Source organism: Hippocampus comes, unplaced genomic scaffold (genome assembly GCF_001891065.2).
Source record: "Hippocampus comes isolate QL1 unplaced genomic scaffold, H_comes_QL1_v1.1 scaffold50, whole genome shotgun sequence".
Taxonomy (NCBI): domain Eukaryota; kingdom Metazoa; phylum Chordata; class Actinopteri; order Syngnathiformes; family Syngnathidae; genus Hippocampus; species Hippocampus comes.
Genome location: NW_017805122.1, coordinates 366,497 through 381,007, shown reverse-complemented (window position 1 = coordinate 381,007; position 14,511 = coordinate 366,497). Strand labels below are relative to the sequence as shown.

The window sequence follows — 14,511 nt, the reverse complement described above, 5'->3', positions numbered from 1 at the left end:
TCCGACCTCCCCAAAACAACTAAAACACACTGCTATGTGTTTTTAATGAGGGGAAAAAAATAGTGCGCTATCATATCATGCTTTATAAAAACAGTTATGACATAATCAAATAAAAATAAACATTTTTTTCCTCACACTTTCTTTTTCAGTGCACATTGTGCTGCTCATTCTGGTGAGGCAGCCTTGCCCAGCTGAACAAACAGGCATAAAGATACTGGCCTGGAGACTTAGCTCCCTCTCTAGGCTTCTCAGTACGGCGGTAATATGTGTCGTTCATCACAGAGGCTAAATCATATGTGCCTGTTAGTTAGCTTTGTTATACTGCGTGTCTACATGTGTTGCGTCGGCGTTAGTGGGCAAATATCCATTGCTTTAAGGCACAGGTGTCAAATTCCCGTCCTCGTGGACCGCTGTCCTGCATGTTTTAGATCCCTCCCTCCCCAACGATCAGACCAGCATTGATACAATATCTGACTTGTATAAAAGTTGACGGTCAGTGAATTCAGTTAAAAAATGTGAAAGAACTACAGAGGAGCACCTGCTACCCGAGCTGCCTCAGTTAGGACCTCTTCAGCATGTTGTCTGTATTTCACTGACAACTCCTTGGCCCTCCTGACTTCCTTCATGTTCTTTTCCAGATTCTCATGAAGTCTCCCTTGGTCCTGGTAAGTCGCCGTGACCCTCTTCACCTGTTCGGCAATTTGAACCTGGCTCCGAAGTAGCCAGCCAATCAGCTCTTGAAGGATTGCACCTTTCGATACGGCGGCCTTGGTGTTCTCAGAAGTGCACTTCAGCTCTTCTTGAGCGAACCGCAGAGCGGGAGGAAATAAAGTCTCATTATCTGCTCCATGTGAATCCACGGGAACCACAGAGAGGGAGAAGTCGTAGCCCTTCATCCTGAGTGAGACCTTGCATTTGTCTCCTTGAAGACCAATGATAGGAAGTTGAACAAAACGAAAAAAGAGGGTCTTATTGAAACTCTTGACCTTTCCTCAAGCCACTTACTGTGTTCTTCTCTGATCTTGGCCAGGCATTCGGATATCGTCAGGTGATCGTTGTGTGCGCAGCCGCAACTCTTTTGCAGGTTTCGAATGTGGAGAAGCATGTTCTCATAACGTTCTTGCAGCTCATTGAAGGTCTCGGCCACGTCGGAAAACCTCAAATCCAGTTCCGGCACGCACACCCGCTTCATCACCAGTCTGCCGTTCTGCTGCACGTCTAGCACAAAAAATAAAATAAAATCACCAAACCGCGCAGGTTGTTCACATATTGCCGTGCCCATCATAACACCTTTTCTGTGTTCAGGATGACATACCGCCATGTACTGGTCGTGTTAGCCTGGCGGATTCGGCTCCATTTAGTTCAGGTGGACAGGGCTGCAAGAGAGGCTGCCTCTGATGATGCGAGTCAAAATAAAAATAAAACCAAAAATGGGATGAATAAGATAACATAATTATGAATGGCATTGCATTCGTTAAGTCACAACTGGATTAGTGAATCTGAACCCGGGTTTCAACCGTAGCCAGTTATTCAGGCAGGGAGGGGTCAGTGCCTTGCTCAAAGGCATGTGGTCAGGACACACAAAGCCCTTTCATCAACAAATGTGATACACGGGTTCCAAAGCCCAAGTCCTTTTCGAGATGACCGAATTGTCGAACGAGAGAGAACACAACACTAGTTCTGAAGCAGCCAAATGTGAAACGCTTCTCTGAAAGCTCAAGCGCACACACTAATATTCTTTTGACAATAATACACTGCTCGTGCATGGAATGGAACACATACCTCGTTGTCGGAGTTTTCATTTGCGAAGCAGCAAGTGCAGAGGCGCCGGAGCATTTTTCTGTAACTGTCTCCCAAAGAGTTTTCGTGTCAATGATTTCAGACAATAGTCCACATTCCGCATGACGTCAGCATCATACGACTCCTGAAATGTTCCTTATCTTCTTTTTTTATTGTAGTCCGCTGTGTACACACATGCCAGCACACACTGCAATCAAGTTTAAAAATGCAACTCTGTGCACAAATAGACGATACTTGGGAGGGTTTGTGCTCAAAACCAAATTAAATGCTCTCAGAGGGCAGGAATGCCGTACAGTTACGCAATAACACAATCTTGCTCTAGACATGTACTTATTTTTACATGGTTTATGTTTTCCGGTGGTTTAGCCAGAAATTTTTCAGTGTGGTGACACCTCACATTGAACCTGTGGCCAAGCTACGCGCACATTCGCATGGGTCGTAAACGCTCTGTAACTAAAGTCATCGTTTATCATATTATCCAGTCAGGGTTTGGATGACTCGATATGCTATTTTAGTTGCTATTGCTTTGCTTTTCTTGGACATTCTAATTTCTAGCTCATGCACTGATTTGCTAGCTAACGGCCAATCAGAGCGATCGATTCTCAACAGACGGCCGACACTATTTTGCCTTGAAACCGTGATTGTGGATGTTATGACAAACACTGACTTCTCAACTTAATTTTATTTTAACAAAAAGAAATTCCTTTAAACTTCGCATTCAGAAAAATGTGTACATTTGTTCTTTAAATATACATTATACAGGTAATATGAACCAATTGTGGAAGAGTATCAAGATACAAGAACACTGTATCCATGTGAAAATGGAAGGTCAATGGCATAAAAAAATAAATAAAAATAAAAAAATTCCCCTGGCCATGTCAACGAGGCAAATCCGCCGCTGTCGGTTTTTCTCTCTGTCGTGTTCAGATAACGGCACAAAAGTGCCGTTCACTGTCCAAAAGAGGTATCTCATCTAATGCAGTTTCAACTTTTGGTTGACCTCGCGGTTTTGAGATGACGACTTTTCATTATTTAGTACTCTGGTTTTTGGCAATTGATGTTCATCGCGGACTTGACAAAGAATGAGTCAATATACCGGATTAGCTTCCATGACTTTTTTAATTGCTTGCCTGCTGTTATGTTGAAATGTTAAATGTGTATAAATGACATTGGCTTATTGTATATATATATTGCAGATTAAAATGACATCTTTTAAAAAATGCGTAAGCATTGAAGACATGAATTACAATACATAGTGCACTTGATAAAACGTATCAGTAAAAAAAATATTAAAAATTCGACAGCAGATATTTGATTATACTCTTCGCCATTGTGCAGCTGAAAAGAGATTGCGACGAATGTGATCAAAAGGCACAAGCTGAAACTGAGGATTTATGATTACGAAATGACAACGGAGTTGCTTCTGAGCATTTCTGAAATTTGATGACATGCGCTGCTGTCCATTTGGTCCCATGTAAGTCTGAATATCATTCTTGTCTTACTCACTGATTTCTAAAACAGCAAAGCGGTTGCTGATCCCGTCTACCCCTCCTCGCCTTCCTCGTCCCCTTCCTCTCCGTTCTCCCGCTGCTCCTCTTCCTCTTCCTCTTCTTCCCCGCTCAGCGCCTCGCCCGGCGCCGCCTCTCGCAGAGGAAGGCTGCGGCTTGTAGCCGCAGTTCTTCACGGCATGTAGCAGGACGCTGTAAACGTCGTAGGAAAACTTGGGCAGCACACGATCTACCGTTTCACCTTTTTTTAGGAGGTTGAGAACGCCGTGCACCATGGTACCGCTGAACAAACTAATAGAAAAGGCACAGAAGAGAGTCAACAAATCACTGAACGAAAAAAAGGGGGGGGGGGCGGTAGTTATGTTGATAGCTACAGGAGTCCGAGGATATAAATGGAGCCTTAACTACCAGTAGACTTGTCATTCATTTTGTGTTCAGGTTGGATTATTGGCTTTTGGGTAAAATAGAAACTCACTATGAACGTCACATGAGCATTCAAAAGTTTAGAGACGGTTCTGTTGTAAAGGTTATGTAGATCAGTGGTTCATCCTGAAATTTCACCCCAAAAAGACCCCATGTTTTTGCAAAAAGTCGGGAAACGCAAACAGCGTATGACTTCAATTTTCTCTTACTGTGAGAAGCGGACTTCATTCATCGGCATCAGCAATAACTGATTCAGACACTGCGCACTCCAGAGGCAGGCCTGCCATTGGGCGAAACTGTGAGCCGCTGCGACGTCCATGCCGTTTCTCGAAGACAAACGATTTTGATCCAGCCGATGAATCAAACCGCGCTCGGTCCAATTATCCTTCGGGACTGGAATTGCGGACCACAAAAGCGATGAGCAGAGAGGGCTAGTTCTTTAAGCTTTTCTCATCGTAGTGATTAAATATACATACATGGGTAAAAATGACATTTGTCATGCAGTGTAACAAACCGGGAATTTGGTAGTACACAACTCCGGTCTGCTGCATCAAAACCAGCTCTCCGTAAACCATTCCCACGATTAAGGCCTGGAGCTGAAGCTGTGAAGGCTTCGGCGCGGCCTCCCGCAGCCAGAAGCTTGTCACCGCCACGGGCAGACACATGCTGGCAGGAACATGAGCCAAGGCAGACGGATTGACCCGCAAGACTTCAAATAGGGCATTGCGACGACGCGTTCCGGGGACCTGCATAGTCGAAAGAAGAAGTAACAGGTCATCGATCTCTATTCCTTCTGAAATTGAATTTGTTAAAGACATAGTGGACAGTGGGGTTTTTTTAATGATTAAATAAATATACCAAATTACAGTGAAGGTTAGGAATGGCTACTGTCACTTCACATTGAGTTGTTCTGCCTGTCACAATATGATGCCGGTGTGGTATTAGTTTGAATTATTTTGAAATTTCCCGATAAGTTTACTCACAGGAGAATCAAAGTGTTTCATAGTTACCACGCTGAGGGTATCCACATGGAAATGGGATTTTAGCCGCAGTGCCTCCACTTGGTTTCTCTTCAGATTGAGGTGAAGCCGATCCCATTCCTCCACACGGACGGGGGCGGAGGAGACTTGCCGGGTGTCTAGTACGGCAGCTGGACCGTGCGCTTGGCCCCATTGAGCTCTCCCACCACTCTGGGTAAAACTCTCGGGTAATTTCAAGGGCTGGGAGCTATCAGGAGGCGTCGGCCTCCCTTCGAGCAGTAATATCCCATATATGGCCTGGCGTATAGTTGTGGCGCAACAGTGGCTGCTTGGTTGCCTGCTGTTCTCCACCTGTGGATTGAGGAGCACCCTGCGCAGAACCAAAGCATCAATCACCAGGGGAGCCAGATGTCCTTCTGTTGCAGCCCCCGACAAGCCCTTCGGTAACGTTCGATTATGCTCATCTGGAACCTTGCGTTCAGTGAACCAACAAGTCAGGGGGCTTTGAGGGGTCACATGATACTCCTTCATAAGCGCCTTCAGCTGTGAACTGAGCCCACCGCCGCCGTTCGCTCCCATGAGCCTCTTCACTTCCGCCAGTGCCTGCACTGAACTTGGGAAAGAGGACAGCCAACGAAGCAGGACGTCAATTCGGGAAAAGGGCGATTTAGTGTTCCCCTGGCCGCCAGTTCTTCTATCGACCAAATGCAGGAGTCTTTCAGCTTCTTTTGGAGTGCCATAGTCATTACCAGCCAGAACAGCACAGAGAGGCAGTAACTCCGGATTCATTCCTCCATAAAAACGGCAGAGACCCTGAGTGGTGTAGCACCGAGCTGGGATGTAGCAGTGAGACGCTTTACCATTAAGGTTGGTCCAGTTGAAAAACTGCAGGGGCAGGTATCCACCTATGATGAGACAAAATACACAAAAATACTTCAGCAACACAAAATATATTCAGCGGCGTGAAATAATTTTTCACAGCACTGCATCTCTTTAGATGCAAGTCCTATACCTGGAAGGTCAAAAATAAAAAAATCACTGTCGTTGCTCAGAACTGGGCACCTCCATTGGTGAGCCAGACAGGCAATGTCCCAGTCAGCCTCAGCAAGACTCTGGACCAGGGAGACCTTCCTCTGATTTAGGACCTCAACGAAGACCTGCCGTGTAAGGATAGGGAGAACTGAGCCATTGCGGCCTTGAGACATATTCTCTGCTTCCCTAACTCTGGACTGCAGACGCTGCTGCAGAGTGCCAAACTTCTTGTTGCTGGGGTCAATCCCTGAAAAGAGTGAAAAGAAACGTTAAGAACTAAATTATAACGGGAATAGCAATAAAGATTTGAGATTGATTTTAAAATGATGAAATTACCTCCATCCAGAACCACATATGGTTCAATATTACAGGCCTGCAGGGCAGAGAGAAACTCAAGGACCAGTGTTGCAAAGGCATCATAATCGCCTCCATGCTGTCGGTCCAAACCGTGTTTCAAGTAGAGATGGAAATACAAACTGCTGCCGTCGACAAGCAGTCGGCTGTCTTTGAATTTCACATCAAAAAGGAAATGTCGGTTTCCTTCCACAAAGGTAGTAAGACCATGAACGCCCATGGGATCTCAGGCTCTGGAAAGACATGGATTGAAAGTATACAGTGGTTGGAAAAAGTCTGGAAGTGCCGTTTTTTAATCAGATTACAACAACAACAATATTTGTGCATTCTGTTTGGCCTTACTTCCTAAGAGTGTCATAGATATGACGAATTGAGTTGAGTACCCTGGCCCGGTCACCTGTCAATCATTCACTCACATTAATGCCAATGAAAAATTTTGTTTTCAGTCAATCTGTGAGTGGGGGTTTCAATCAGGGCTCTGGCTTTCTCGTTTTTCATTGCAACCAGACTCAGCATTTCTGACAGACTGTCAATTTGAGGAAACCAAGCTGTCACGTTGCTACTATGTGCTATCTGCGATGAAATGGATAGATTGCAAAAGCAATATGAATGGACATATCTGTGGCGATTTGGGAAAAGAATGAGGAATGCATTTTGGGCTAATTTAACCATTAGTTTGCACAAGGCACATAACGAGAGTACTCGATTTCTTCGTAGACACCTTGTATTTGCAAATATATGAACTAAGTTAGTTCTTTTACCGTTTCCGTCCGAACACTGTTTACAATCGTTGCTCATCTTTAAAGAATGGAGGATTTTGAGCCAAAAGACAAACTTTTTTTTCCTTTTCTTCCCTTGTAATATTCCGTACCTTTACCTCCGTGGGTTGAATCTGCCCCGAATTCACGCCTTTCACGAATAGAATATAAACTCCAGAGCTTCTCATCTAGTCTACTTTAAAACTTGATTTGTTGTCCGTGCGTTGTATTTTCCTGGCTTGCTTTTGACACTTCTCCCTTTTCTTCGATTTCTTCTTCCTGGTTACGATTTGTGATGCTCGTTGTCGCCCTCTATCGAACAAACAGCAGGATTATTCTTACGTTGACGAGAGAGCGTCTGTCATCTCGCGACAGAACGCGAGATCGCCGAAGCTAGCATGCGCTAGCCAGTTTTGTTCTGTCGTTTCATAATAATCACTGCTTATTCTCGCTATGTCCGGAGCAACGAACGTTGAATTTCCAGGGACAGGTCAGACCAGCTCCGGGTTCGCCGCCCATCGGAAAAAAGACAGCATTCCGTCCGCTTGGTTCTGGGAGAGTCCTGACATATTAGCTCAGCTGGAGCTAGTGCGCCAGTGGATCGGGAAGTACTACAAAAAGGTAGCTAGCTCGAAGCTAAAAAGCTAGTCGCCGCCTTCCTGCGGATTGTAAACAGACATCCCTCAGGGTTTAACGTTTGCATCGGTATTGTCTTACACTAAACAACATTGCTGGTGCGGGTCAGCACCGAAATCCAATTTTGCACCTCACCAATTGTTAATCGTACACATTTTAACAGCTGGGAGTGAAGAATGTTGGAGAAAATGCAGTCCCGTGATTGTCAGTCACCAAGCACTCCTCATATTCATCAAATCTCTTTTGTGTAGTTTGTGTTGGTGGATGCTCCATCATGTCAGGCACTGGCTGCTGTGACGCTGCAGCTCCTCCAGTTTCAAGAGGATGCGTTCGGCAGACGAGTTCCAAATCCTGCCCGCAACAAACTCCCCGTAAGGCTCTTTTCAACATTTTTGCCAAACAACTTAACCTGATCACTACCAATCCTTAAATCCACATTCGAAGTGATAGCACCAAAGATGGCAAGAAAACGATTTATCTGAAACACATTAATGATGCACGCATCTTAATTTACCCACACATTTACTTACATGATTATAATCTCTCACAACCATCTGACGTTTGGAATTGCAAGATCCCGACAGTTCATTCTCACTGTCTGAGGCATATTTCACTTTCCAGACACAGTGTTTCATGGACTTGCGGCCGGGAGGTGGACTGTGTCACATCCTCGGTTCAGCGTACAAGTTCAAATCTGAGCAAGGCTGGTGAGTCTCAAGCGAGCCCACAAAGCGTCTTTGCTTCCAGTGTGATAATGAATAACCGGACCTCCATTCTCTGTTTTCACAGGCGAAGGTTTGACTTGCAAAATCCATCAAGGAGTGAAAGGAATGTCGAAATGTTTGATATGATTGAAAGAACACTATTACAGGTAAGGACGCACTGAAAAAGAACTATCCTAAAAGGCAACAAATGTGAATGTCTTTTTTTAAATTTTTGTTTTGGTGCATGTGTGTCAACAGCAACACTGTTTGTCACATCCGGTTGTTTATCTGGACCCTTCGCTGGATCAGGACCTGGCCAGCAGAATTAGTGTTGTCGTTACAAAGCACCAGGTAAAATTATTGGGCTCCAAAGGTGCTATACGTTCGAACAGTGACACTCTTTTGCTTCTATCCGGATATGCAGGGCACAGTTAGTATGGACAGAAGCCTGGCAAGTCACCACATATATCCATCACTCTCATCCACAGACGAAGGTGGGCAAAAACATGTGCATGTCATGACTAAATGCTTCACAGTCAGGCCGGAATTTTATTTGACCTATTTGCATTCCAGAGGAATGGATTCGGCCTGTCATGCGAAAACAAAACTATATCCTGGTGCATTGGGGCATGCACCCTGACAGGTATTAGAGAGGTACACATGTGACCATACATCAGATTCTCAAACAAAAACATTCCCCATTTTTTTTCTCCCTTCCATCTTTCTAGTTATGACAGCTGGGTGCCCTCGAGTGATGTCAATGGAGATGTTCAGGAGCCTCCTCAGCCAGAGAAACCGTGGAGGGTGAGCACACGTTAGATTTTCCAAGTGTAGGCCCTTGTTTTTGCAAACGTTAGCAAGCAGATTGTACAGGTTCACATTTACTATCGACGGTATTATGTTTATTTGTCCGTGTGATCCAGGTCCACGCTGGTTATGTTCTGGACACGGACGTTTTCAATGAGTGGATGAACGAAGAAGACTATTGCGTGAATGAAGGGAACGTGCCTGTTATTTTTCGACAGCGCATACACATACGAGAAGACCAGGTCTGTTATTTTGCGGGGTGCCGAAAGAATATTTCTTGAGGGAAAATAAGGTGTCTTGACAATTCACCTCATCTGTGTCAGGATGTCAAGTCCACCCCCTTCAAAAAGAGAAGACGCTCTCCTTCTCCCTTGTCCTCTGAAGCTAGGAAGAAAGGAAAAAAGGGGTATGCAATATTCAAATTGAATTCCGTGTGGTGCGGTTGTTCTGGACTTGCAATGATTATCGTGTGGATATTTACATGAAGACGGCGACGTGGACAGCAGGAGGAGGAGCCAGAGGAGGACTTGACCAAAGAAATGGAGGACCCCACGCCTGTTCCAAACATGGAGGAGATCACATTACCCAAGATTGGTAAGCGACATCCAGTATTGCGTCTGTTTTGTTTTTTTTTTCTTGAAAGGATCCACAATTCATAGAAAAAATACATTATGGTATTTTGAATGCATTTTTGGGGAGTCATATTTCTGTGCATTTCATTTTGTTGTTACTGTGTCCTTTGCAGTCAACTTTAAAAAGGACAGTGAGAATACGCCTGTCAAAGGAGGGATCATGGCCGATCTGGGTAAATGTGCCCCTTCTTATTAAAATAGTGCACAATAGATTTGATATTTAAAATGGCACATGAGCATGCTTTTTGAAATGGCTCTCATTATTTTTGTCAGTTTAATTCTGCCGACATTTTTATGTGATTGCACCACACATTCTCATCATCTGCTCTATTTCTCTCTTAGATGACCAAGAAGACGATTTTCCGGGAAGGGTAATTACCATTGACATTTAAATACATCTTGTAATATATCTTTTTTTTCCTGTATCAGCACAAATATTGGAATTGGATGTTTTCTGAATGTGAACCAGCTGATGTTGTGTTTGCTCGCGTGGATTGTAAACCAGGACGATGAGGAGGGAAGAATGGAGATTCCTCGCCTATTAGAGGGCGAGGAGAACATCACTGAACAAACCCATCACATCATAATACCAAGTTACACATCTTGGTTCAATAACAACAGGTGACGAAACGTGTTGAAATGCATTCGTGCAGCCGAACATGAATTTTTTTGGGGGGAGGTGATTTGGACACTCGACCGTACTTACGCGTTATTTCTTTTTGTCAGCATCCACTCAATCGAGAAGCGCGCCCTCCCTGAATTCTTCAACGGAAAGAACAAGTCCAAATCACCGGAAGTGTGAGTGGCCCACACAGACTGAACACGACTGAACTGTCGAGTCCTGTAAAATAAAATGAAATAAATTCGAGCAATCAGGAAGTCAAAGTTGTTCAAAGTATATTCTGTCTTGTACGTGACAGCTACCTGGCCTACCGTAATTTCATGGTCGACACGTACCGGCTGAACCCCCAGGAATACCTCAGCTCGACATCCTGCCGGCGGAATCTCACCGGGGATGTTTGTTCCATTTTGAGGTATCCACGTGTGCAACTGTGCTCGTTGCAGTTCTGCGCGTTAGCTGCTGAAAGGACGTCAAACTGATGATGGCGGTCATTGTGTACAGGGTGCATGCGTTTTTAGAACAGTGGGGTTTGATTAACTACCAGGTGGACGCAGAGAGCAGACCACTCCCCATGGGACCCCCACCCACTCCTCATTTTAATGTCCTGGCAGACACGCCCACTGGGCTGGCCCCTTTACAACACAAACCACTGCAGGTGAGCAAAAGTACCCGCGCGCAGTGTATCCGGAAAGTATTCACAACACTTTCTAATATTGCAACCTTATTTTAAAATACATTCTATCAGACGATAAGATTGCGCAATTAAAAGTGGATTTCACGCATGTAATTTTACGTTTCCTAGATTAGTTGTAATGGTCTAAGTTTGCCGTTGCAGGTGACATCATCCCAGCACATGTTGTGCTTCCCAGAGAAGAGCAGAGAGAAGCCTTTGGATTGCCAGAATTTCGGATTGCGCATGGATGTTTACGCCAAGAAACACCCAAAGGTCTCCGCACCCGCAGAAAACACGTTGAAGTGTTGAAATAACTTCCGTGGCTTTTCAATTTATTACCTGTGTTGCACAATGCATTTTTCAACATCTGCTGTCATTCTTTTGCATTTGTCTTAGACAAAGGGCGCTTGTGCGGGACGGGAGTGGACAGAGCAAGAGACGCTTTTGTTGTTAGAGGTAAGTCTTTTTTTTTTTTTTTTTAATGAATCCTAATATAACGGTACCGTATTTGCGGTTAAACCTGTTTTGGGGGATTTCTCAGGCCTTGGAGGTCTACAGGGACGACTGGAATAAAGTGTCCGAGCACGTGGGCTCAAGAACACAGGATGACTGCATCCTCCATTTCCTCCGTCTGCCCATAGAGGACCCGTATCTCGAGGATTCGTCCGCCTCCCTCGGCCCGCTGGCGTACCAGCCCGTTCCCTTCAGCCAATCCGAGAACCCCGTGATGAGCACGGTGGCCTTCCTGGCCTCGGTGGTGGATCCGCGGGTGGCGTCAGCCGCCGCTAAGGCTGCGCTGGGTGAGGGGACGCGAGAGAATTCGTATGTGTAGTTTGAAATTGAAATGCTGTCTAAAGATTGAGTTTGTGTCCAGAGGAATTTTCACAAGTCCAGGAAGAGTCTTTGAATGAAATGACGTGCAACCAACTGAAATCAACTGGTGAGATTTTGAAGTACAGTTTAAACACAATTGCTATCTATCGATGTTACAAATGTATTCTCACCGCTCAGACTCAACGGATGCTTCACAAGTCCAGATGAACAGCAGTTCCCATCAGGTAGACGGCCAGCAAAGGCACACGTCCATTCTTCCTGATGTTGAACGTATGCGTGTTTGGTCCTCGTGCAGGTTGCCGTGAATGCTGACGGGCTCCTGGTTGAATCCATAGTGCCCAAAGTTGAAGGAGTCAAAAGAGAGAATGCAGAGGAAAGCGACAGAATTCACATCGGTACAATATCAAATCAGGTTTTATAAAAGATGTTGATACGACAAACCGTTATTTTATCTGGCCTTGAGAAATTCTCAACACGTTTCCCAGGCAATGAGGACGACGGCACGCAGCGTCAGGAGGGAGAAGGGGATGAGGGGAGAGCGGCGATGGAGCTGGATCTTGTCGAGAGCACCGTTACCACGGCAGCAGCGGCCGCTTTGTCCTCTGCTGCAACAAAGGCGAAGGTAAGGGGCATCCTCTCATTTTGAAAACGATTCACAATATTGACTGTTCAGTCCTCTTAGCAACTAAGACGCGGTTTCAAATATAGTCACCAAAAATGCTTGTTGCGGGGTGAAGTGTGTTGACTTTTGCATTTTAGTTACACTTGAGTTTACTTACTTTAGTTCCACTGGCAGAATGAATATTTTGGTGTCAAACTTTGTCCTTCACGCAGCACTTGGCAGCAGTTGAGGAGAGAAAGATCAAGTCTCTGGTGGCTTTGCTGGTGGAGACCCAAATGAAGAAGCTTGAGATCAAACTGAGACACTTTGAAGAATTGGAGACCATCATGGACCGTGAGAAAGAGGCTGTGAGTGGATGATGTCTTTTTCTGTTGTTTGGGGGGGGGATATTGCGGTGATGCATTTTCTTCACTGGATTTGTGTCTGTAAGACGTTTGTTTGCTTGTTTTGCAGTTGGAGCAGCAGCGGCAACAGCTTCTTACAGAGAGACAGTCCTTCCATACTGAGCAGCTCAAACAGGCGGAGATGAAGCTTCTCCAGCAGAGGGAGCAACAGGGACAGCCAGGATTCACGATGCAGCAGCATTCCGGTTAGGACAGTGGTCGATTTGATTCCTAAGTCAGGATGAAAAATCAAACAACTGCTATAAGATAAGTAAACACAGACTCCATTGTGGCCCCTGCTTCAGGTCAGTCCGTGGCCAACCGGATCACCCCGAGTGGAGGACAAATGCAGGCGATGGGCCCTCGCCACCCCGGAGCATCCAATGGCATGTGTGAGCATTCGTTACTCGGTGCCGCGGTTTGTAACTGCCGTCACCTCCGGCGGTCTTCAACTGCTTCTTTCCTTGTGACAGATCCGTCCTCACAGGCCGATGGCATGACAGCAGCTCAGCCCGGCCTTCTGGCATCGAGTCACAGTTGAGCGGACGGACGCGTTGAGCGTCCGTCAAACACGACACAAGTCGTGTGTGCTTGGTTCAAGGATGACAGCATTGATGGTCAAAACCTGTCCGGTAGTCCCATTTGTAGAACGCATGCTGTGTGTGTGTGTGTGTGTGTGTGTGTGTGTGTGTGTGTGTGTGTGTGTGTGTGTGTGTGTGTGCGTGTGTGTGTGTGTGTGTGTGTGTGTATCATCCAGTTGAGCTCAAAGCATTAAAAAGTCTGTGAAATATTTGTGTTTACGAGTTGAGGCAACTTCAGATTTGTCTCGACTCATTAAAGTTGTTTTTTTATAAGTTACCAGCTTGTCTTCCTGTCTAATTTATTAAACAAAAAATGCTGAGAGATCTCCCACTGCATTATCTTGAGGGGAATTTCCATTTAAAACACAGTCTAAGTATAAAAAGAGCAGTTGCGGTTCAGTATTATATTGTCAGTCAAGTCTTACGTTGATGGCATGATTTAAAAGATAGCTTTTGTAGTGGATCTCAAAAATAGACTGAAAGTTTCTGTTTATTTACCTACGAGATATTGCGGTTGTCTTAGTATCTGCGTCTTTTCCTGCATTACCTGAAACAAGCAAAACAAAACAAAAAGTGAACCAAAGTCGTCAGTCAAGGAACATTTTATTATGGAATGATGTTGAATCACATACTTTTCTAGATGTATGCAGAAGCAGCTCTGGCGACAGATGAGGTTGACGTCACCAAACGGTCAATGATTAGCTTCTTGCCAAAGTTCCTGGAAAAAAAACCCCAAAACAAAACACAATCAATTAGTGGCAGTTGAAAATGAAATGACCTTGAACGTTTATTTACATGCATTCTGTTGTGGTAAGATGATGCCCCACCCAAGTCCAAGCAGTGTATGAGGAAGATAAATGAGCAGGTATGTCATGATTAATTATGGGAATTAAGTACATATGTGGAAAAACAGCCTACGTTTCCTCTGATGGTCCAACATGGACACACAGAGGGGGGAAATTTGGACATCCCGTCCACCCCTTACTGTTCATCACGGGAACAGGATGAAATAACCAACATAGCCTGGCATCAAATGAGATGCGCGATAGCTCCTTTCTAGTTCTCAGTTGGATCCATCTGTTCAACCTGCATGATGAAACCCGCAAAAAAAAAAAAAAAAAAAAATCTTGGGTTGAAAATGTTGCTAATATAGGATGTACTT

General features: G+C 44.9%; 2 protein-coding genes across 5 annotated transcripts; one reads left to right on the top strand and one right to left on the bottom strand.

Moving 5' to 3' along the window:
* Positions 1–137: 137 nt before the first annotated feature.
* Positions 138–9,386, bottom strand: aste1b (asteroid homolog 1b). Of its 4 annotated transcripts, none has more exons than XM_019866066.1 (10): positions 9,312–9,386; positions 6,080–6,330; positions 5,724–5,990; positions 4,742–5,616; positions 4,246–4,477; positions 3,941–4,124; positions 3,307–3,599; positions 1,316–1,394; positions 1,006–1,218; positions 138–922 (listed from the first exon to the last, which is right to left on the bottom strand). In XM_019866066.1, exons 2-8 carry the CDS (start codon positions 6,315–6,317, stop codon positions 1,363–1,365), a joined length of 2,121 nt encoding a protein of 706 aa, XP_019721625.1. In that variant the 5' UTR covers positions 6,318–6,330; positions 9,312–9,386; the 3' UTR covers positions 138–922; positions 1,006–1,218; positions 1,316–1,362. The 4 variants fall into 4 exon arrangements, with proteins under 4 accessions (XP_019721625.1, XP_019721623.1, XP_019721622.1 ...); XM_019866064.1 differs by lacking the exon at positions 9,312–9,386 and adding an exon at positions 6,975–7,143; XM_019866063.1 differs by lacking the exon at positions 9,312–9,386 and adding an exon at positions 6,969–7,142.
* Positions 7,213–13,442, top strand: smarcc1b (SWI/SNF related BAF chromatin remodeling complex subunit C1b). The gene is made up of 28 exons (XM_019866062.1): positions 7,213–7,476; positions 7,743–7,862; positions 8,113–8,198; positions 8,281–8,362; positions 8,454–8,546; positions 8,620–8,689; positions 8,769–8,838; positions 8,924–8,999; positions 9,119–9,244; positions 9,326–9,408; positions 9,490–9,596; positions 9,748–9,807; positions 9,977–10,005; positions 10,140–10,255; positions 10,361–10,432; positions 10,555–10,668; positions 10,758–10,911; positions 11,092–11,202; positions 11,326–11,385; positions 11,471–11,729; positions 11,804–11,869; positions 11,941–11,987; positions 12,059–12,158; positions 12,249–12,385; positions 12,598–12,732; positions 12,839–12,974; positions 13,074–13,160; positions 13,242–13,442. The coding sequence occupies exons 1-28, from the start codon at positions 7,309–7,311 to the stop codon at positions 13,307–13,309; spliced, it is 2,832 nt and encodes a 943-aa protein (XP_019721621.1). The 5' UTR covers positions 7,213–7,308; the 3' UTR covers positions 13,310–13,442.
* Positions 13,443–14,511: the final 1,069 nt, after the last annotated feature.

Bases quoted from the DNA above. Each gene is read 5' to 3' on its own strand.
- aste1b (XM_019866066.1), bottom strand. From the start codon at position 6,317: ATGGGCGTTCATGGTCTTACTACCTTTGTGGAAGGAAACCGACATTTC. The intron at 5,991-6,079 runs GTAATTTCATCA...CACTCTTTTCAG, and splicing joins ATATGTGGTTCTGGATGGAG to GGATTGACCCCAGCAACAAG. The intron at 1,395-3,306 runs GTGAGTAAGACA...TCGCATCATCAG, and splicing joins CTTTGCTGTTTTAGAAATCA to AGGCAGCCTCTCTTGCAGCC.
- smarcc1b (XM_019866062.1), top strand. From the start codon at position 7,309: ATGTCCGGAGCAACGAACGTTGAATTTCCAGGGACAGGTCAGACCAGC. The intron at 8,199-8,280 runs GTGAGTCTCAAG...CTGTTTTCACAG, and splicing joins TTCAAATCTGAGCAAGGCTG to GCGAAGGTTTGACTTGCAAA. The intron at 10,669-10,757 runs GTATCCACGTGT...CATTGTGTACAG, and splicing joins GATGTTTGTTCCATTTTGAG to GGTGCATGCGTTTTTAGAAC.